We start from the raw sequence: 22,336 nt of genomic DNA, 5'->3' as shown, positions 1-22,336 counted from the left end.
GCAGGTGACAAAATTAAAAGCAGATATTGTGCAACAGTTATTGCCAGAGGGTGGTGATGAGAGGATAGGCCTGGGGATCAGGAAAAACTCTGTTCTCATCCTGACTGATGGAGATTCCATCTGTTTTTGTTAGACCATGTGTGTGTCTTCATTGTTTGACTTCATAGGTGGAAAAATACAGATGCTGTTAGAAGTTTTATTTCTACTATAAATTCTGGAAGTATAGATAATCTGACCGTATTTGACTCTTTTAAAACTTAAACGTATTTTCATATAGGTTACACAGAAAAACCTGTAGAGTTTGTAGTAAGATCAAAATTTCTGTTTTCCTGAATACCTGTGGTTTTATTTTTCAGGTTATTATTAGAAATGGGGAATTACTGTGTGGAGTCTTGGACAAGGCTCACTTTGGCAGCTCTGCCTATGGCCTGGTCCACTGTTGCTATGAAATCTATGGGGGTGAAACCAGTGGGAAAGTGTTAACGTGTCTAGGACGCCTCTTTACTGCTTATTTGCAGCTGTACAGGGGATTTACAATGGGTGAGTATCACAAGGAGTAATTCACCAGTGCTGTAGTGCAGCACCTTCTAAGATATAAAACAGACACTGGGCATAATACGTGCTAAGTGTGCTGTAAATATAATTTTGCCAGACTGTCCTTGAGTGGGATTGCTGTTTGCCAGCCTTTTTTTTTTTTTTTATTTTATTTTTTTGTCTTGTTTTATTCTGGTTGGTGCATAGCTGGCCTTCTAAGCATAAAGAGAAAGTGTAATCCTGAGTATGACCATCAAGTTCTCTCTTCTACCCTGCCTAGTCAAAGCATACACAGTCTAGATGTCTTGTGTTGAAGTTTTGTTTAGATCAAAAGCTCCTAGGAGTCTGTTATTTTTACTTCTTTGAAAAAGAATTGTTGCATAGAAACCAGAACAGCTGACAAAGCGAGGTGGAAGATCTTTGAGGGGTTATTCATCAAGTCTTGCATATTTCGTTCTACTGTAAATCTTTTGGTAAATGTTTGACTTCCATTATGGCTTTGCAAACTCATACAGAAATGCACTTGGCACGCAATAAAAATTTGACCCTTATATTACTCTCTTCTTGCAGTAGTTGAAATATTTCAAATTACCATATAGAGCTTTACAAGATGTTTTTATACTAATGAAATACAGTATATAGCAGCAGAAGGGTTTACATTGGCTCTTATCTGAAGGGATAGTATGTTCACTTAAAGTTACGTAGACACAGTCAACTGGCAGACAGCAGTAGTGAGGAACCAACAGACTGCGGTGGGCTGAGGTAAAAGAATGGAGATCTTTGAAGCGAGGAAGGTAAATAATTGACCAAGACATGGAAAATATGTCTTGAGAGCCAGGGTGTAAAAAACTTAGGAAAAGATTATGAGCCTGGGATCACAAGGTAGTTAAAACATCAGAAAAAGAGATCAGAAAAAGAAAATGGCTTCTCCCTCAAAAAGCCACTCAGAATTTTTTTTTCTTGTTAAATTGGAGTTAGTCTCAGGTTAAGAGTTGCTATATATTTAATTGTGACTTTCTTTTCTAGCTCTCTGCTCTCAAAATCTCTGATGCCAAATGTGGTTCCTTCCACAATTCTTTCTGGGTTCAGATTGTTATGTGCTCTATTTTTCTTTAACAGGGATTGAAGATATTTTGGTTAAACCTCAAGCAGACCACAAAAGAAAAAAAATCATTGCAAAGTCAAGGCAGCATGGTATTGAAGTAAGTCTGTCTTGCAGAATTTTTTTTCCCCCCATAATTTTTTTTTTTTTTTAAATCCTGCCCTGTTTAATCATGCCTGCTTCGCACCTAACCCCCCTATATTTTAATTTCAGGCTGTTAGAGCTGCTCTTAATTTGCCAGAAACAGCATCATGTGAGGAGGTCCAAGAGAAATGGCAGGATGCCCATCTCTGCAAAGACCAGAGGGATTTTAACATGGTTGATCTGAAATTCAAGGAGGAAGTAAACAATTACAACAATGAAGTTAACAAGGTTGACATCAAGGCATCCGTGTATACTAATCTTGTTTGGAGACTTTCTTACTAAGTTAATGTCGATGAGGGGTGCCTGACTGTTCAGAGGCTGAAGCTTTCCATCTTCCTCCAGTATGAGTCTTCACATACTGCCTGGCCACGTCAGCCTTGTCCTCCCTGAATGAGAAGATGGCTTAATATCCAAGACACTTTAAAAATTATGAATAGGAATGATTGTGATTGCTCTTTGTTTCACTTTCTTAAAGCCTTCAACAGGAATTGCTTTGGTTGATTATTTTATTAATAATGGTTTGGTTTTGTTCCCTTCACCCCACCACAACTCTTTAGGTGTGTATGCCCCTTGGTCTGCACAGGAGCTTTCCTGAGAACAATTTGCAGTTGATGGTACAGTCAGGAGCCAAAGGATCGACTGTAAATACAATGCAGGTAATGGCTGCTAGAATATTTAGCAGCTACATGTGATTTGTCCTAGAATGTAAGCTATTGAGAAGTATATTTAATACAAAAACATCTTTATTTTTGGAGAATAGAGGCCTTTGGCATGGAAAAAATTTAGAGGAATGTAATAAAGACCTCAGTGGGTGATGGAGGACAGTCAATATTTATTGTAACCTTCTCTTTTTTTTAATCAGTTTTCAGTACATTAGGATTTATAGAAACATCAGACCTTCTTTTTAGAAGGAATGCTGCAGATTGTACGAACAGTCCTACTGTAGGAGAAAGAACTTTTCCAGGTCTGTGTTGGAGACTGACTCTTTTTTCATCTTCCACTACTGAATAGGAACAACTAAATCTTACTTTGATTTTGGTAGAAATGGCAAGGATGCTTTTTCATTTTGCCTTTTGAAACACAGACACCAAGAAGAAATACTATATAAAAAGGCCATCTAAAATTCTGTCTCTGATGAGAGAGAATGACCAAAGCTCAAGAGAGAGAGGGTTTTGTTTTGGGGTTTTTTGTGTGCTGATTTTAGTACACTGCTGAGAGGTGGTGAGGGTAATGTAGGGACCAATAATATATTTACAATTTTTTTAGTTTCACATCTCTTTGTATTAAAATGAGCATACAGGATGAGAATGGAAATGAGTCAGGGCAGTTGAATACAACTTTAAAAGACCAGAGGAGACCTACATGCCTTTTATGCCCATCAGTAGCAAGAACATTTAATGAACATGTTGACACTTAGTTAGAGAACTTTTAATGAATGTTTTCATTTTTTTACTGTGTTTTTCAAGAAAAATTGTTGAACTTACGTAGCAAATAGTTGGGTAGAAAAGTGATGCTTCTTTTTTTCCCCTGTCTGCATTTAGATTTCTTGTTTGCTGGGACAAATTGAGTTGGAAGGTCGAAGACCCCCACTAATGGCATCTGGCAAATCGCTGCCATGTTTCCAGCCTTATGATTTTTCCCCTAGCTCAGGGGGATTTGTGACTGGCAGATTTCTCACTGGGATCAAACCTTCTGTAAGTTTAATACTGCTTGTGCTTATACTGAAGTTTATTTAAATCTTGGTATTTTAATGTAGTGTCTGTGATTATAGATAAATTGACTTTATTCACTCTACTTTCATATGTAGCTTTGGAGAAAGGGCATAAATTGCCAGTCTTGGTATACTTCTCAGCAGAATGCTGATGGCATTGTGCTTCTGTTTAGGAATTCTTCTTTCACTGCATGGCTGGCAGGGAAGGTCTTGTGGATACAGCTGTCAAAACCAGCCGTTCTGGGTACCTACAAAGGTAAGAGGCTTGGTTTAGAATTTGAGCCTTTAAAAGGCCCTTTTGTTTTCTTGGTTTCTGGGTTTTGGGTTGGTTTTGGTTACTTTGTAGAATACTGTAGGCTGGAAGGAGTGCCTGTATTATATTAACTTCAGTGTACTTGCTTTTTAGGAAAATGTTTACTGAGTATTAAATGCTTGTTCTAAGGCCAACTTTCTAAAGGACTAGACCAAGTGCAACTTAACTTCATCATCTCTTAAGTTATCTCAGACACGTAGTATCATCAATGTTTCCTTTTGGAAAAATATTTCTCCTGGTACAAGTAAAGATGCACAAATTCCAGGCAACGCTGTTTTTTCGTGACCACATTGTGTGGCCCTTGTCTTTATTCAGGCAACACCTCCAATATATAGAAGATTGAACTTTTTAATTCTTTCAGAGGATAGTGAGGGGTTTGAAAGAAGGGATGCCCCCTTCTTTCAGGCAATTAAGAATGACAGCAGAAGTAGAGAGTAATTAGTTATTTAATTTTAAGTCACTCCAATCCAAGGAAGCTGGGGGGAGCAACATGCAGAAAGATTTGCAATATCATTACGCTTTTCACCTTTTTTTATGTCTGTATAATTTTTGGCTACCAGAATTCCTTATCAGTCCTTAAGTGCACTTAAGATACCAATGAAAACAGTATTTTTTGTGTTGGAGTATTGTCTTGCATATTGCTGTGTAGCCTCTTAATAGCAGTGTTCGTTTTTTGTTTTTTGGTTTTTTTTTCCTGTGGAACAGGTGCGTCATAAAACATTTGGAAGGACTGGTAGTTCAGTATGACCTGACTGTACGGGATAGTGATGGCAGTGTGGTGCAGTTTCTATATGGAGAAGACGGACTTGATATTCCTAAAACTCAGTTCTTACAACCTGAGCAGTTTCCTTTCATTGCAGAAAACTATGAGGTAGAACACCTAAACTTTAAGTATTTATATGGGGAAAAGGGGGAGACTGAAATGCATGGTTAACGTCTGGCATATCTGCTAGAGATCCAGTAACTTATTTATTTCTCTCAGTCACTCTCAGACTAACCTACGTTTTTATTTGCTGTTGTACAAAATATGGAAGTGAACCTGAAGTCTGTGACATGATTTAAGCTGTCTCAATTTCAGCAGAGCACCAACTGTTCTCCCTATTCTCTTCTTTTCTAACTCTTACTTGGATTCAAGACAGATGACTTTACTCTTCAGTCTGTCAAGTTTGATTAATTTCCTTTTACCAGTATCATCACTGCTTATTAAAGAATGGCAATAGTCCCATAAGGATATAAGGAGTTTTGTCTCAGTTGGGTTGAAAATTGTCTTACAGCAGCTGAACATTTTGAGTGGTGGTGGATGACCTTTTCGGTTTGCTTTGCCTTTTCTTCTACAGTAAGCATAGAGAGAAGAAAAATCATACAGATAACTTTCTTATAGGTTATCCAGAAGACAAACCATCTGGATGAAGCTTTAGCAAGGATGGAGTCTCACCAAGCTAACCAGCAGTTCAAAGCCATCAAAAAGTGGAGAGCCAGGCACCAGAACTCTGTGCAAAGAGAAGGAGGTTTTCTGATGTTTTCCCAAAAGAAAATGGCAAGTGTAAAAGCACAGATGCCAGGAGGTGAAATCAAAAATGGAAGAGATCCTGCTACTTTACAGGTGACACAGAAGCAGTTTAATCCATCAAGCCCTTTAAAAGTTGTAGAATTCAGTGTTTTGGTTTTTTAAGTGGATTTTTATGTCCCAAAGTGTTTCACAGTCTACTATATATAAGTTACCTTTTGATGGAATCATATGTCAGCTGTGTGGGTGATGAAGCTGAGATTCATTTATTAAAGTCTGCGGGCCCTAGTGCTAGGGCAGAGGGCAGAAACTCTGAGGTAAAATGGGTTTTAGAAAACAGCCCATGTTTGTGGGTGTTTTGGGGGAATTGTTTTTGTTTGTTTGGTGATGGGTTGTTGGGGTTTCTCTGGGTTTTAGTGGTTTTGATTTTTTTTTTTTTTTTCCCTATGTACACAAAGTAGATCTGTCTTTGGATGGACAGATACCTGCTAGCTGGATGAGAGCCTGTTTAAATATGAAGATCAGAGGGCTGAGCCAGCCCTGCCTAGTGTTTCAAAAAAGTACTCTTGCTTAAGCCTCTTGTACACGAGGGCACTAATCTATATTTTGTGGCTTCTAATGAACATACAAACACAACATATAAAAAAACATACAAAATTTCTATATAAACACAAAATGCAAACAGGTGCTGCTTCACAGCCTTGCTTTCACAAGGAATTTACCCTGGTAGAATGCGGACAGTTAGATTGAAACTCCCAAGTTGAAGGTGTTGAGAAATGTAACTCATGTCAGCTTGTCTGCAAATGTTATGCCTAATCACTGGTTCATTTATTCAGCTATGCTGAATTTGTATTGCTGTTGACACTTTTGGTAACATTCAAAGCAGTTTGGCCTGGGATTTCTTTTACTGTTTGTTCATTTTTTTCTTCCAGTAGATGGGTAGATATAGATACATGTTTATCTCTGTCTTGGTATATTATAGAGCTCAGTGGACAAACTTCTATGTCACAAGCCAGTTCCTCCTTCATAAAACAGCGAGGCATGTTTAGCTCATTTTCTGTATTGATTTTTTTTTTAATGTTGGTATTAACTTTTTCCTTTATTAAATGCAACATTTGAAATGTTACCTGAAAGACTAATAAACTGAACAATAGAACAGTCATCGTGTGTAAGATGCAAGCTATGTTTAAGGTGTCTGCTGGACTGCTGGCCTTAAAAGTTAACAACTGAAAATCAGTGAAGCTCCTTTGTCATGCCAGCTCTAGACAGGCGAGGTGGTAGTCAACTAGGAGTAAAGATTGTAAATGATTGTTAAGGGGGCTCACTCTTAAGTTAAAATCATTCTTAGAGGGTTGTATTTCACTGATTTCTGGAATAATCACTACAGGTAGATAAGTCTGACTATTTCAAGCTTGTAAAGAATCTTGAAATCATTTGGGATCAAAAGTGTTAAGTATCAGAACATGGAGAATACTGTATTTGTAGCCGAGTTGTTTGCTGTGTTATGTACACCCTTAAGTTTTACACAGGTAATCTTTTCCACCTTCACTATTGTTAGATTGCTGGTGGAAGCAGTGTTATTTGGTTTTGGTCTTACTGTGGATAAACCAGTCTGCTTATAAATTTCCTCCTATTTTCAGTTACTGAAGATGTGGTATGAACTAGATGAGAAGAAACGAAGAAAGTATCTGAAGAAGACAAGTAAATGTCCTGACCCAAGCCTTGGTGTTTGGCGTCCAGATACTTATTTTGCATCTGTTTCAGAAAGTTTTGAAAAGGGCGTGGAAGATTATATCAACAGATGGGAATATGAGAACAGACAAAGTTATATGCACCCTGCACTTTCTTCTGATAGGTAATAACTTCTGTGTCTTCACTAAGCATTGAGCCAAAACCCAAAATACCTATTTTTGGACAGAGTTTGCTAAAGATGAAAAGTCTTTATCAACTCTTGTTTTTGTTGTGACCTTTGTGAAACAAAGTAGTGGGTTTCAGAATGGTTCCTGAAAGCCAAGTGTGCTTAGTGTGCAGTGGAGAGGCCCTGCCTATCTGTTTCTTCCAAACTTGAATTTTCCATGCTGCTAAGGGCTTTGGCAAAGGCTTTATGGAATAACAGCAACATAGTGCTGTCCCCCTACATATAGTACTTCACAGTAACTGTGTTAATATATAATAATAACAAAATATGTTCTTGACACACCTTGGAGCTAGCAAGGCAGTTAAGATTAGCGAGTGAGAGTAAATGGTCTCTCTGCTGACATTCTGGGAATTAGCAGCAGAACTAAACTATAGTTTGCCAAGGACCCAGTTGTGTGTTAATGGGCTCTATTTGCCAGATCAGATTGGGATAAACAATTTTACAGTTTCTGAGTGTATTTATATCATAAGCTACTAGGAGAAACTGGCTGCAAGAGGTAACTTTCATTGAACTGAGCAATGTTTCAGTCTTTTCAGAGTTCTTTTTGGTTGAGCTAAACCTCTTATTTCCTCTTTTCAGATTGAAGGATTTGTTGTATTTAAAGTGGCAGCGATCTCTTTGTGACCCAGGAGAAGCTGTGGGTCTTCTTGCAGCTCAGAGTATTGGGGAGCCTTCCACACAGATGACTCTGAACACCTTCCACTTTGCTGGTAGAGGTGAAATGAATGTCACACTGGGTATTCCAAGGTGAGAAAACTGTGTTCTCAGTGGGTCCTTTGCCATTTTTGGCACTTAGGTAATAGTGCTTAATTTCACTCGCAGGTATATGTGTCATCTTGAGAGCAAATAGTCCTTCAGTTTAATTGCAAATTGTGCCTGTTCAGAGCTGTTGTAACATTTTACAATTTTACAGTTGTTTTGGTTCATTTTCCTGCTAAAAAAATATCTGTGAAGGCCCCTTACTCTTACCTTACCTTACTAAATGGCTTATTTGGTTTTGTATTATAGTCAGTACAGTATAAGCCTAAAGAAATGGTGCTTTGTGGTTTTGCCCTCTGCTGACCTCTTCTTCCCCCTACTAACTTTTAAACCTGTTATTTCATACACAAAATTTCACTGCAATTATAAAATCTGGTATGTTTAGTAGTATTATCACCTATGTAGAAAGAGACCTGTTTTATAGCAGGTTTCCCCTGTATCTTCTGTTTGGTGACTGTGACTTTATCACCACACACCTGTTTACCAGCCTGTCCTTAGCTTGTTCTGAATAACACAGGTGCTGACCCTGGCCTTGTGTGTAGGTGTGTGATGCTGTGGGTGGGAGATGGTTGTGTTACTTCAGAGAAGCAGGGAAGGGTGAGAAGGTATGAGGAAGCACACATTATGCATCTGTAGGAAACAGGCTTTATTAGTTCTTCTGTTCTTGGAACAATTTATTATCATCTCTATTCTCTTCCTGTAATTGGGATGATAATCTAATTGAAGTAGTAGAATACTGTTGTGCTGTGCCTGATGAGGAACCAGAACAGTGAAGAGGAGCAGGCAGTGGGTAACCACATGTCTTGATACATGTGGCTTGGGTAGAAATAGCAGTTGCATGCTGCCTAAATAAATGAACTAGGTATTTATTTCATTGCATAGTGCTTTTATCATTTAATTTGAAAGATCGTTCTTTGTTTAAAGGTTGCGGGAAATTTTGATGGTGGCCAGTGCAAATATTAAAACACCAACAATGAGTGTTCCTGTGTTCAATACCAAGAAAGCTCTCAAGAAGGTGAAACAACTTAAGAAACAGCTCACAAGAGTGTGCTTAGCTGAGGTGAGCCTCCTGTTCAGTGTATCCTTTGGGAGTCAGCAAAACAAAATTCCCTGTTTGAGCTTATCAGTTGGTCTGGTTTTGTAGCAGTTTCCATTTCTGAAGGCTCATCTGTGGTTGCAAGATTCAGAGGTGAAAAGAAAGGACCCTCTCATACTGAACCTCTAATACTTGCTGGGAAGTGGAGCATTGAAAGGGATTGCAGTTACTGGGCTGTATGGAACTTAAATCCAGTTTAACCTGTAGAGCATTGTTAGGCTGCAAACTACAGAACGTAAAAGAAGGGTAATAATTCAGACACAGCAGCAGTATAATGGCTGGAAGGGTTTATGTTTGCTGCCATAGCCTTGGTTGGGTTTTTCTCAAGTTCATTTTTGTCAGTCTCTAGAATTGGAGGAGTTTTTGTCTTTGAGACAGGCTAATCTGGTGTGACTTGCATACTGGAGACCTTTCTGTTTGTCCCCCACTCCTTCCTAGTCTCCTACAAGTGGCTGTGCTCAACAGAAGCAGAGTGTGTGGCTCTGTGGAGACTTGATGTACCGAAGGCTGATGTATTCTGTGCTCTCTCTCTTCCTAAGAGTGCAGTCTTTCTTGTGCTCTCCTGCATGCCCTAGCCTCTTCTGTCTTAATCTTTCAAGTTGAAAGCAGCAAGGATAGAGTTAAGACTCGGCATTGTGCTGAAATATGGTCATGCACAATGAGCACGGGTCAGTAGAATGAAGCTGTTGGCCCACTAAGAAGTGTTAGTCTCTTGTGAAGGAGTCATGTGGGAGGTAAGGCTGTTCTCCCGGTATTCTCTTAAGTTAATTGTTGGGAGGAGTTTAAGCCAAAAGGAGTGCAACAGGGTAGAGTCCTTTTGCCCAGGAGCTGCCACAGAGCCTCCAGAAAAGTTTGCTAGTTAGCCTTATATAATTCTGGTCTCCTGTGGAAAGCATTGGAATTGCAGGAAATAATGAAATGTCTTCATTAAAGAAGGAATGTTACTACCTGGGGCTTTTGTAGGTCTTGCAGAAAGTTGAGGTAGAGGAATCCCTGCATGTGACATGCGAGCAGAATAAGCATCACCTCTACAAAATCAAATTCCATTTCTTGCCCCATGAATATTACCGAGAAGAGAAGTGTGTGAAGCCCAGGGACATCTTGCACTTCATGGAAACAAGGTGAGTTTGCTTTCAGATACTTTTAATATTTGCTCTTATTTTGCCTTTCCATGGGCTCCAGGGGTCACTGTATGTTGTTTATTACTGCTGCTATGTCTTCCAGAGCAACAGCTTCCTGCAGATGTGCTTGCAGAAGCATCTGCACAGTTACCTGTTATGTCAAATAAAACTGTGGATCTGTGGTGTGGTGACAATGCAGAATTGTAGCAAGGCAGATCTTTCACATGTTTCTGATACACTCTGAGAAGAGCCGTATAAGCAACACATCATACCTTATATTTGGATGCTTAAACATTTATTACCAGCAAAAATGTTGGAATACTGGAGTTAGCACTTTGTGTTCTCATTGAACAGAACTAAACCTTAATTTTTTTATTCTTTTTTAAAAATAAATAAATCAGAAAAGGCTGGCTTTTTTTTCCCCCTTTCTTTTTTTCCCCTGCTTCCTTCGCCATGTCTGGCCAAATTTGCGTATTTAAAAGTAGAACATTTAATGATAAATGTCTGTTGGAAGCTATTTTTGTTTTGCAAAAAGCCTTCATTGATTTCTTCCTCCTTCAGGCCACGTGAGTTCAAGCTGGGTTATTTTATTTAATAATTACATGTGTGCTTGTTGATTTAAAAAAGAAAAAAAAGTCCAGTAGTACGCCATCTCTTCTCAAGGTCAATTTGATGTGTAGATTTTAAGTCCAGATGAGTTTATCATTTTAAGCTTTGGATGTATGGCTACATCTGTGATTGTAAGAGAGCTGATACCAACCTTTTGATTTCTAAAGGGATGGGAAAGGGACAAGAAGAAGAATTATTTGTCTTATCCTGGAAGTACTTTTGTATCCACCAGTGAATATTCTTGTCATGAGTTGGATGGCTTCTTAAACAAATTAGTTTTCTGACAACTTGAAACTGACTGCGGTACTGCTGAGCTTTGACATTGTGGGTTGCTGTTTCTTTCAGGTTCTTCAAAATTTTTCTGGAAGCAATTAAAAGGAAGAGTGCAAAGATGGCATCTTTTACTGAAGTCAGCACCCGGAGGACAACTCGGAAAGATATAGATGCTGACCAAGACAAGGTACAGAAAAACATTACCTGAAAAATGCCTCGCTCGCTTTAACTGGTTTTGAGAACCACAGTATGGAAAAAGCAATAGCATGTTTCCATGTGAACATGAAATGTGTGAATACTAAATTACTTGTTAAATTTTTTCTTTATGCATAAACTGTCTTCGTAGTCTCATAAAATTAACAAGGAAATTAATTTACTTAAGATTGTACTCTGAAAACACTTGTTTATTTCAGTTTCAGGGAGATAAAAGCATATTACTCTCTGTTTACTCCCAGATCAATGTCCTGTTGTAGCAGTGGTTGTCCAAACTTCAGGGAGGATGCTTTTTTCATTGAAAAGCTTTTGCATGTTCCTGCTGTCACTCCTCTTTCATCAAGAACTGTCATATAAGCAGGCTGATAGCTTATCTTTCTTGTAGATGTTCATCTTGTTTAATGTTAAAGTTATTTCTTCATAGTAGTGGGCTTATAGAAATGAATTGGTCCTGAAAGTTAGAACATTGGACAAGGAATTGTTGAATTCCAAATGCTTGGCTAAAGCTTTTTGATGCAGTTGATGCTTCCTAGCAGTCAGCTAGATTATCTGGTCTGTTATGGATTTCTAGACACAGAATAATCAGGAAGCTCCAGAAGAGGAAGAAGAGAACATTGTTGACGCAGAAGCTGATGAAGGGGATGGCGATGCTACAGAAGCAAAACGGAAGAAGAACCAGGAAGAAGAGGTAATGATTTTATAGGTGCTCAGCACTGCACTTCTAATTCCCAATTTCCTGTGCCTTGGTTTGAGTTGGGAAGGAAAGCTTGCATTGAAACAAGATGCTGAAACAAGGCAAAACCCACTTGAAAGGAGATAGGAGGGTCTCTGCTTTGTACTGATCAGTTTTGATTTGGATGGGGGGAAAACCATATCAGAAGATGTTGGCTGAGACTTGTGATCACCTTGGTCATCATAGGTGAGCGGGGTCACTGCTGTCCTTTTAAAAGTAATACAGAGCCATGCAAGTTAGAGATGGAAGAGAGCTGCATTTTTCCAAAGCCTTGTTGTTCAGGCATTGAGTAGATGTGTCTGGCAGTCAGACTGTCCCTGCTGCAGTTCACCTTAACTTTACCTCTTGCTAATTTCATGCCATTAGTTGTTTTTAAACCTTTAGTGTGGTTCTTAATAAACATTCTCTATGTTCAATACTTTCTAATCGCTGCTTAAAAGAAGGATTGCTGTCATTTCAGCAAGAGGGTAGAGTAATTGAAAATCCTGAGGGAATCCCATCATCAGAGTTGGATTATGGGAAGAGCCTTTTTCAGGGGGAGAAAAACAAATTCTGCTACATACCCAATAACCTGTAGCATCCCGGTCTGTATTGAGGAATAATGGCAAGATTATAAAGAAACGGAGACTGAACTGAATCTGTTGCATTATTTTCTTTACAACAGAATTGCATTTTTGTTGTGTCATGGGCGAGATATTTGGAACTCAGCTGTCAAGAACATTAATAATTAAAAGTATTCATGGTGTGCTTTGTTTCCGTACATGTTCTGGCTCAGGTAAATGTAACATTATTTATTTGCAGGTTGATTATGAGAGTGAAGAAGAGAATGGGGAAGAAAATGATGAGCATCTAGAAGATGAAGACACTGAATCGGAAAAAGAACAGTCTCCTCATGCTGATGAAGATCAGAATGGAGCAGATGGTGATGAATCTCAGCATCTTTCCTTTACGTCTCAGACTAAAAAAGAGAAAAAGCAATTACGTCAGTCAGCAGAGTTGCGAGTAAACGCTGTTCTGGACAGCCACCCATCAATAAAGGATTATACATTCGACACCAATAATGAACTTTGGTGTGAGGTAAGATGATGGTGCCTGGAAATATCTGCACACGGCTGCACAGTGGATCTTTGTAGTGCAGCACTGCACATAAAAAATGGATCTTTTCAGTGCAGTGCTGCTGTTTTGTCTCAGGAATCCTGTATTAATACAGAAGAGTGGCAGTACAAATGTACTTCTTGACAAAATTTTTAGTAACGTCTAACTTTCAGAATGCCTGATGAAACTTCCTTTTAAAAGTAGGTACTTGACAGGTTTATTGTGTTTTAATCTTTAAATACATGATACACCACTGTGTAGCTCTTCATGAATAAAAGTGATGGCTGGACTGGTGAAAAAACAAAACAAAAACTCCAGTAAATACACACACATATGCTACCCCCAAAAAATCCCAAGTTCGGGGATCTTGAAAACAATGTTAATGAATGATCCTGGGGTGGAGTGTTCGTATTAGCATCATTCAGGTGTAATTTTAGTCAGGCAAATGATCCTGGGGTGGAGTGTTCATATTAGCATCATTCAGGTGTAATTTTAGTCAGACATTTCTGTTCTAGACACACAACTAGGGTGTTGTGCATCCAGACAATTCCAGTTGTGTGTATTTTGCCTAAAAAGAAGTAGGATTGAGCCTAATGTTCAAGCTTCCTTACAGAACAACACTGCATTGTGTTTTTTTCCTCAGGTTTCATTGGCACTTCCGTTGATGAAGGTGTACTTTGATCTCTCCTCTTTGCTTGTGTCTCTCACACGAAGCACAGTTATCCATGAAGTGAAGGGGATCACACGATGCTTGCTGAATGAAAGTACCAATAAGCAAGGAGAGAAGGAATTTGTTCTGCATACTGAAGGGATAAACCTTGTGGAGATGTTCAGATATTCTGATGTATGTAATCTATTTATAATACTGAACTTGAATGATCTTTTGTGCTATAGGGAGAGATGGTGGATGGTGGATGCTATTTAAATTTAACAGGGGTGATGTGTAGCCTTTTCAGCTCATAAACTCTCTTCCTCCTATTTTTTACCCCCAGATGTGTTCAGAGCTTAGCAGAGTCTTTTCTCAAGGGCAGCTTGCAAATCAGTTTTTGTGCAGCAGCCCAGTGTCTTAATGACAGATAATTTCACACCATGCTTCTGACTGTCTCTCTAAATGTTACTTGTGGGAGTTCTTCCATCTAAATGAATTACAGTACTTGGAGATTAATAGTTCTGTTATGCCATCTAGCCCATAACTCCACAAGCACAGGATTGTTTTAAGCTACATCTTCTCTAATGCTTTTACTGAAAGTTCTGGCTAGCTGAGACAGACTGGACATTGCATTGTGTTGTTTGGAAGACTTTAACATGTTCCTCTGCTGCATGGGGTGGTTTGTTAGTTTGCTGCTTCTAATTCTAGATCATTTTCTCCTCCGGTGAGTTTTGATTCCAGTACTGTTACTCACGTATATAATGCTGTGATCAGTAGCTTAAACATAAATCCCCAGAATCGTTTTTGTCTGTACTTGACTGAGCTGCTGCCTAGTTGTTCTGTAACTGTTGGTGCTGCTTAAGCTAATGAAAAACAGAGAAAAAAGATATCTTAACTTAGCTTGATTTACTTGGAAATACCTCTAGAGTAACTACTGTCCTAACTTGGTTTCTTTGCTTTCAGATTTTGGACCTGAACAGACTTTATTCCAATGATATTCATGCCATGGCTAAGAATTATGGAATTGAGACTGCCCTGAGGGTGATAATAAAGGAAATAAAAGATGTATTTGCTGTATATGGTAAGATTTCTTCACATGTTTAAAGATAGTCTTTGTTAACATTAAGATGGGAAAACCCAGCCACAGTGCTTACAAAGTCATGGTTTTGCATGATCTTTTAATTTATGTGTATATTTTTCAGTTGCAGCTTTTCATCGTTTTAATCATTACAGTGCTTTCTATGAAGACTTCATTAGTTAGTTGTTAGTTTCCATTTAATCAGTAGAAAATTCACTAGACAAGGTTGAATTTATCCCCCCTTCACAGAGCTCTTCTATTCTGGTATATTTATTTTTTGCAAGCTGGAAGGTTCAGACAAATTAACTACTGATGTCAGAGGAAGGTAACCGTTAGACTTGTATAGTGGCCCTGAGAATAGGATTGATCTTGCCTTACTCTGGCTTTTTAATGATGGGAGTCTAGGCTCCCTTTGTAGTTGTATTTTATATCTTTCCTAAAATAGCTATGCTGGCTGCATTGTCTGAATGTTCTCCCCATGTAGGTTATTCAGAGTCCAGACAACTAACTTAAGGAAGATGCCTGACTTCACAGGCTGCTAAAGTTAGGCATGTTGAATTTGCCTTAAGTGAGCTAAGTCTTGCTATGAATTAAACTATTGAGAAGAGGGAAGATTAACACAGTGGGAATTTTAGCAACCAGTTATGTGAAATAGATTTGCCAGTTGGCAGCCCAGAATGGTCTGCCCTTCCAGTTGTTCAAGAACTGCTAGGTAAATGTGGACAGAGCTGTCAGTGATCCCCCATTACACTGACTTCACAAGCATTGTTTAAAAATATGTGCTGTTTCTTTCTAGCCTAAACGGGGTTTTCTGTGGATGCCTAGTATTTTCTCTGCAAGATATCAGAACCTTTCTGACTCCAGTGCCTAGTTAGGGCAGGCCACCAGGAGAGGGGCTAGAGCTCTGTCCCACCACAAATGGATGGATGTGTAATCTGCTTCTGCATAAACAAAGATGACGCATACCTTAACTGATTTTATGTAGAAAAACTGCTGCCTTACAGCATTCCTGACAATTTAGTTTCCCTGGAAAGATACTGTTTTATGTTATAGTGAGGTCTGCCTCTTGGATATTCGAGGCTTAGCAGTTAAGGCAGCTATGCACAAAGAGGTACAGCTGCCAGATGAATATTAATAGAGATGTTCTCCATGTTGATTAGATTCAAGGAGTTTAATTTAGACCTGATTTATTAAAACAAACCCAAAAACCCTTAGCCCTTGAATGCTCTGATTATTTCTCTTTCTTGTATTCTTAGGAATTGTGGTAGACCCTCGGCACCTTTCACTTGTGGCAGATTACATGTGTTTTGAAGGATTTTATAAACCACTAAATCGTTTTGGAATTCAGTCCAACTCCTCCCCTCTGCAACAGATGACATTTGAAACCAGCTACAAGTTCTTGAAGGAAGCAACAATGATGGGTAAATGGTTTAGTTCAAAATATATTGCTGCAGCATTTCACATATGCTTTGTTTTCATCGTAACTTTCCACTATTTTGAGTAATGCATAATTGCATTAGAAAAAATGCCAGAGGCAAAAATTTTAATTAAGCCCTTGTCTAGGAAAATTTTCCAGGTGTTTTTAATAAAATTCTGTCAGCTTAAATGAAGTCAGTGCCAGCATGTAATTTGTGGGGTCTGTGACTCCTTTCTTAAAGGATTAGATAGGCACTTTTATAACAAACCTTAAGATTGTTGAGATTTTTATAGCAAAGCTTTATAACAGACTACTAAAATTTGCCTTTTTCTGTCTCTGCTGTTAAAATTGTCATCTCTGCTTTGTTTTCCTGGCTTTGTTACAACTTCCATGTTTTCATCTCTTAACGTTGCTATTCAGCATTTTATTGTGAGAAGAGTCCTCCTGGCTGTTACTTTGATTCTGGTTTTCTGCTGCTTTGTAGCACTTTACTTTTTTTTCCTCAAACACAGACAAAAGGCCAGACTAATTTATCTAATGGTGGGTTGAGAGGCCCAAGAGTATCTTCTCTGCCCCCTCACTGCTGCTTTAGAAAGTGTAGAGATCACATGGCTGCATGGATCATTTAGGACATTTGAAATGGCACTAGCCATTTACATCTCTTATCAAAACAATTATCAGTTCTATGAAAAAAACCTTAGGCTTTAAGTCTGTCATTAGACAGTTTGCATGATCTCATGCTTTGGATACTAATTACATTGCCCTTTTGCAAACAGTCTTGGTTTCTGTCACTTGCCAGTTAGATGCTCTCTTTCTTGGATGCTACTGTGCTGCTGCTTTGCTACCTACTACAAATGGGAAAAGCTCTCAACACAGTCTCTTCAGCTAGGGTCTTAAATGGTCTTCACAGATGTCAGAGATACTTTTATCACTGAATTCCTATTTGTTAATGCTGTCTTACACCTTTTCTGGGAAGGTAATTTGGTTTTTAATAAACAGTATTAGTTACAGTTGACTTAGATTAATCTGAAACTTTGAAAGAAAAAGGTAAATACGGGATGAAATTGAATAGAAGAGTGTTTCTTGCACAGTTGCGCTATCTCTCTGTATTTATGTTATAACACATGCTGACTTAGAAGTAAGATAAAGTTTTTTCCAAGTGAAATGTAAATATATTTGTGGATAATATTATGAATAAAGACATGAAGTCTATACTGGCAGAACATGGAGAATTGGCAGGAAAGCTACGCTGATTACACGAGTGGAGGGAGTTCCTGATTTCACCACAATGGAAATCAAAGTTATAATATGGATTGCAGCAGTCTGGATCTAACTTGCTTTAATGTAACTGGTAACTTTACTGTTCAGTTGAAGAGATACTGCAGGGCTGCCTGCTTATGGCCCTGATCGATAAGAAGGAAAAAAGATGACTTGTGATTGTTGTGCTCTTCAGCTGACACACATTTAGGAGCAGCTTTTTAATTATTTAGTGGTAGCTTACAGAGCAGGAAGCACATGCCGTACACTGTGCTATGGTGTAACTCCTCCCCCCACCCTTTGTATGAGAGAGAGCTCCGTGCATTTTGCTCAGTAAAGGTGACCTAAACTTGTCAAAAGTTTAACAATTTTATTTCCAATCTTCCAACTGCTCTAATGACAGAATTCCAGCTTGCTGTAGTTAGGATGAATGAAAACCAGCCTCAATGCTTATAAAAACAGTGAAAGCAAAACAGTTCTAGCCAGACATGTCATCTGGAGAGCTTCCAAATTTCTGTGACACTATTTCGCTACAGTGAGTAACCACAAAATCAAAGGAATTCATGGAATGTCTCTCCAGTGAAAAGTTCTCTTCATATCTAGCCAGAAGGATTTAAAATTCACATCAAAAGGATTCACTCTTAACAAAGAAAAAAGGCAGCGATGAAAAGGGAATCTTTCTGGTTTTGCCTCACATGTATTTTTTAGCGATTTAATCAGCAAAATGTGTTCGCCTGGAAGGTTCAGTCAGTGTTCTCTTAGAATTCGAATGTGTTGTCTTTTCATTCTGAATAGGGAGAGTTTAGGAATGTGTGCCCTAATTCTTTGCTTGGACAAAAAGATAGGGATGAGATAATAGTTGCCCGAAGAGTTTTGGACTCCTGCTCTCAGAAATACCAATTCAATCTGAACAGTAGGTGGCAGTGCCCTTCTGAAACTGGGGGTGTGGGGGTGCGTGCTGAACCAGGTGACTTGTTGCGCGTAAACCACAATGCATTCTTTTCAGCACTGACCTTTGAGAAACCTTTGGAAACATCCTAATATAATTTCATTTGAATTTGTTACAGGTGCCCGTGATGAACTGCGATCCCCTTCTGCATGCCTAGTGGTTGGAAAAGTTGTTAAAGGAGGGACTGGGTTGTTTGACCTCAAGCAGCCCCTTACATAGTGTTTCGGTTATAACTTAAGGATTCTGACTGAAATGTTCATCACAAGAGATATGTATGCTCTCTACAGCTATGTAAGAAGGGCACACACTGTGTCCCCACTCATATTCCCTGTGTCAATAGGTTCATTAATCTGGATACCTGATGAGCTTGATCTATTTAATGAGAATACCTGCAACTATAGGAGTTATCCTTTGATCCAAAGAAACATTTATTTGCTTTCATTAACGTAAAAAATGAGATTATTGGTTTACATAGAAAAGAATAAAATGAAGGAGACTGGGTCTCAAACAGGCTGTGTAACACCTGTGACACAGGAGTCAAAGCAGAATCTGTTTATGCTGTCTACTTTTTGTAGGGCAGAATCCTATCTCGGTGGGTGGTGCCAGTTGCCACACGGTTGTTACATGACAAATTTCCGGTACTTCAAATAGCATTCAGAAGTCACAGGTGTAGCTGGGCAGCGCTCTACTGAAGCTTTACCATCATATTGAAGTGTCTGTGCTTGAGGCGTATCCTCTACTTTTGCCGTACTTGCAGGCTCTGCCATGACTTTTTTAAGCTTTAGAGGATGCATTTTCCTATTCTGCTACTTCATTTTTTAAGAATTAAAGTCTATGACGTAATTGTTAAATTTATTAGCTAAAGATGGGAATTCAGAGGTTTCGTGGTTTCTACAGGCATTTTCCAATGCCTACTGTTACAACTTCTTTGTATGGAACAGATCTCCACACAGTGAGAAACATGCCAGTTGATAAAGATTTACTCCTTAAATGGCAACATGAGCTGCTGTAACAACTATGCAGAAGACTCCTGTAAGAATTACTGAAAGTTTTAAAACTATTTTTGCTTAAATATTCTGTAACATAAGAGGATGTTTAATAAAGGATGTTGTAAAGAAATACTCTGAATGCCCTGTGATGTAGCTGCATCACTGACGGAATTTTGTCACGTAGCCAACAGCCATCACTTTGACTCCAATGGCTGTTAAAAATTGTGTAGCTGACAGCTGTTAGCCACTCTCCAGAAGTCAGATTTTCTTGTTTATATATGTGATTTTAATCAGAATGCAATGCACACAAGTAGTTTAAATTCTTTGGAGTTTGCTCACTACCATCTAGGCAAGTTTTCTAACAGGTACCACTGAGAGTGAATGGGGTTGAAATCTCTGAGCTAGTGGAAAAGTACCAGAGTTCACTTAGGCAGCAGAGGAGCTCCTGCTTCCAGTGGAGCTGTGCTAAAGGTGATCAGATCAGATAGTGGGAGATGTCAACTTGGGATTGTGAAAGAGCCTCTGTGGAATGTCTTGATGGACTCCATTCTGCCTCAGCCCCTTAAAACTGTGTCAAATGTACTGCAGATTGCACTGAAGCTTAACAAATGCATTAGCTCGGTAGGCCTCCAGTTTCACTTTGCAGATCTTCAGAAAAGATTTCCTTGTGTCTTTCTCCAATCTTAGCACCTGTTACGCATTTCTCAAAAACATGTCATTCTGCAAACAGCTGGGACAGAATTAGTTGGATACATTTTGCAAATGGTTGGATGGGAAAGAACAAATGTAGTAGCAAAAAGACTTTTGATTTCAGACTGCAGTCTATAGTGTTACAGACCATTTGCTAAGAAAGATCTCCAAGAGGTATTCACAGTCCTGCAGTGAAGAGCATTTATGCTGTATTTTCTATCTGGAGATGCGGCATCCTTTAGTTCTTTAAAGAGTTTGACCTAAATAACTCATTTATCCCAGTGTTCGTATCACTTCTCTTATGAAGCTGAAGAGGTCACTGTGATTGTGTCATGGTAATGAATTATCCTTGGAGTTACGGAGCCATGACATACAAGAAAATTTACTAGTCTTGTATTTTGGCATAATACATCCACACACATATTCTGTGTATTTGAAATGTGTGTATGTGAAATTATGCTGGGCGACAACTGAGAAGAGGTCGTGTCTCCTGAGAACCTGATGCAACTTGATATCCTTTTCTAGTCAGTACCTTGCTTTTTCTGTTGCCGTCTGAAGCTCCTGAGGCCAGTGTTGCTGTGGCAGTCCCTCTGGTAGGCTTACATAGAATCATTTAGGTTGGAAAAGGCCTTTAAGATCATCTCTTCGGTGGTGAGAAGTAGTCCTGTGTGGTGGTGGGGCAGCAGTCAGCCAACATGCTTTAGGGAGCAAGTGGTGCAGATGCTAAATGGGCAGGGCAGCAAAGCAGCTATAAATAGCACATAGTTTTGTTTTGAAAAGATGTACTGAGGTGTCTGTCCTTTGCTTTACAACATGTTGTGTGTCCAGTTGCTGTTTCCTGCTCCCTGCAGAATTGGTTGTGCAGGAAATGATGCTGAATTCAGTAGTAGGTTAGTCAGTTGCGCTCCCAGGTTATCTAATACTGATGACCTTTAAACAGAGCTGCTGAAAAATGTGCTCTGGCTGTGGCAGGATGAGCCAACCTCCCCTTTCAGTTTTGAGTTGCCTGTCAAATTTAGGCACAGGCCAGGATCTGAAAAACTGTTCTGATCTGTACTGAAAGAACTGCAGGTGTAGGAAAGCCCATAACATTACAGTTTAGAACTTGCCTAACATCTGCTTAGGAAAACAAAGTAGGTGGCTGTTCATGGACAAAAGCGGTAGGGGAGGGAGTGTGGCAGGACCTTAGATGAGTCTGTGCCTCCAAGGCTGGAGACCAGTACTCTTTTGGCATATAAATGGGCTTAGTTTATATTCTGAAAGAGAGGCAGCTGTGGTAGCAGTTACTCTTAATCCATAGCATGAGCCGGCTGAGATGGGAGGAGTTTCAGTTTGCTTAAAATTCACATGTGTGCAGAAAATGAAGGTGGAAGAAATGTCCCGCTTCCTGTGGTCAGAAACCTGTTTCTCTTCATGCAACATGTAGGTCTGTGCAGCCAGATCTTTTATGTTTTAAAGTTTGTTTCTTGCTCAGTGCACCGATGGCTGTCGCTGTACAGTACTTTTTGAGGAAGTATGAGCTACCTACCGCCAAACAGTCTGGGAGAAGGCTGCAGTAACGGTGGGGCTCTTGCTGCTTTGTAATTATGTAAACCAGACAAATGGAGTCAGCTTTGACCTAAAGGACCCCAAAGATGTGATTTCATGGAGAGGAAGAAATGTGATCAAAAGGCCAGAAGAATGGGCTAGAAAACCCCTTTGGAGTGTGAGAATGGAGCTGGGACTTCCTTTTTCTTTTTTTCTCCAAGTAACTATTACTGCTCTGGATCGGAAGTCAGTGTGATGTTTTGCCACTGAGGAAACCTCCTGATTCTCTCTGGTGGCAGACCAAGCTCGGCTAATAAGAAGTGGTGAAGAAATACGTCAGGTGGCACCAAGAACGCTTCATGCTATTTTTGACTGTTTTCTGCAGGATCACTTTGAATACACGGTATTTACAAGTCTTTCTTCAAATATTTTTGACGTTACTTTCACAATTATCAGATGTAATGCAAAACTAATACTGAACAGTCAAATCTTGTGGTGATTTCCTCTAGTCTGCGTATGTATGCTGCATTTTCATTTATAGGTGATTTAGAAGTCAGATGCTGGCACTGGCTGCGCTTTTAATGCTTCTTCCCTGGAAACCATTCCTTCTCTTAACTATCTGCTGCACTGTAGGGTGCCAAGATGGGAGGGG

At 39.2% G+C, this 22,336-nt stretch overlaps 1 protein-coding gene across 2 annotated transcripts in view; it reads left to right on the top strand.

Annotated features, from left to right (window-relative positions):
- The window catches only part of POLR1A (RNA polymerase I subunit A), a 34,325-nt gene extending 14,728 nt beyond the window's left edge, over positions 1–19,597 (top strand). The window contains exons 16-34 of one of the 2 annotated variants that reach the window (XM_037387098.1): positions 357–540; positions 1,654–1,736; positions 1,850–2,008; positions 2,338–2,436; positions 3,322–3,474; positions 3,665–3,747; positions 4,510–4,675; positions 5,186–5,407; positions 6,952–7,166; positions 7,809–7,976; positions 8,913–9,048; positions 10,048–10,205; positions 11,160–11,274; positions 11,878–11,988; positions 12,835–13,110; positions 13,772–13,972; positions 14,741–14,858; positions 16,112–16,276; positions 18,597–19,597. In XM_037387098.1, the coding sequence (XP_037242995.1) occupies positions 357–540; positions 1,654–1,736; positions 1,850–2,008; positions 2,338–2,436; positions 3,322–3,474; positions 3,665–3,747; positions 4,510–4,675; positions 5,186–5,407; positions 6,952–7,166; positions 7,809–7,976; positions 8,913–9,048; positions 10,048–10,205; positions 11,160–11,274; positions 11,878–11,988; positions 12,835–13,110; positions 13,772–13,972; positions 14,741–14,858; positions 16,112–16,276; positions 18,597–18,697 (2,913 nt within the window). In that variant the 3' untranslated portion in view covers positions 18,698–19,597. Of the gene's footprint in view, positions 1–356; positions 541–1,653; positions 1,737–1,849; positions 2,009–2,337; positions 2,437–3,321; positions 3,475–3,664; positions 3,748–4,509; positions 4,676–5,185; positions 5,408–6,951; positions 7,167–7,808; positions 7,977–8,912; positions 9,049–10,047; positions 10,206–11,159; positions 11,275–11,871; positions 11,989–12,834; positions 13,111–13,771; positions 13,973–14,740; positions 14,859–16,111; positions 16,277–18,596 lie in introns of both variants that reach the window. The other variant, XM_037387089.1, reaches the window with a different exon arrangement.
- Positions 19,598–22,336: the final 2,739 nt, after the last annotated feature.

The sequence above is a fragment of the Falco rusticolus genome, chromosome 1, assembly GCF_015220075.1.
Source record: "Falco rusticolus isolate bFalRus1 chromosome 1, bFalRus1.pri, whole genome shotgun sequence".
Taxonomy (NCBI): domain Eukaryota; kingdom Metazoa; phylum Chordata; class Aves; order Falconiformes; family Falconidae; genus Falco; species Falco rusticolus.
Note: the sequence above shows the minus strand (reverse complement) of the source record. Positions and strands in the feature narration are given on the sequence as shown.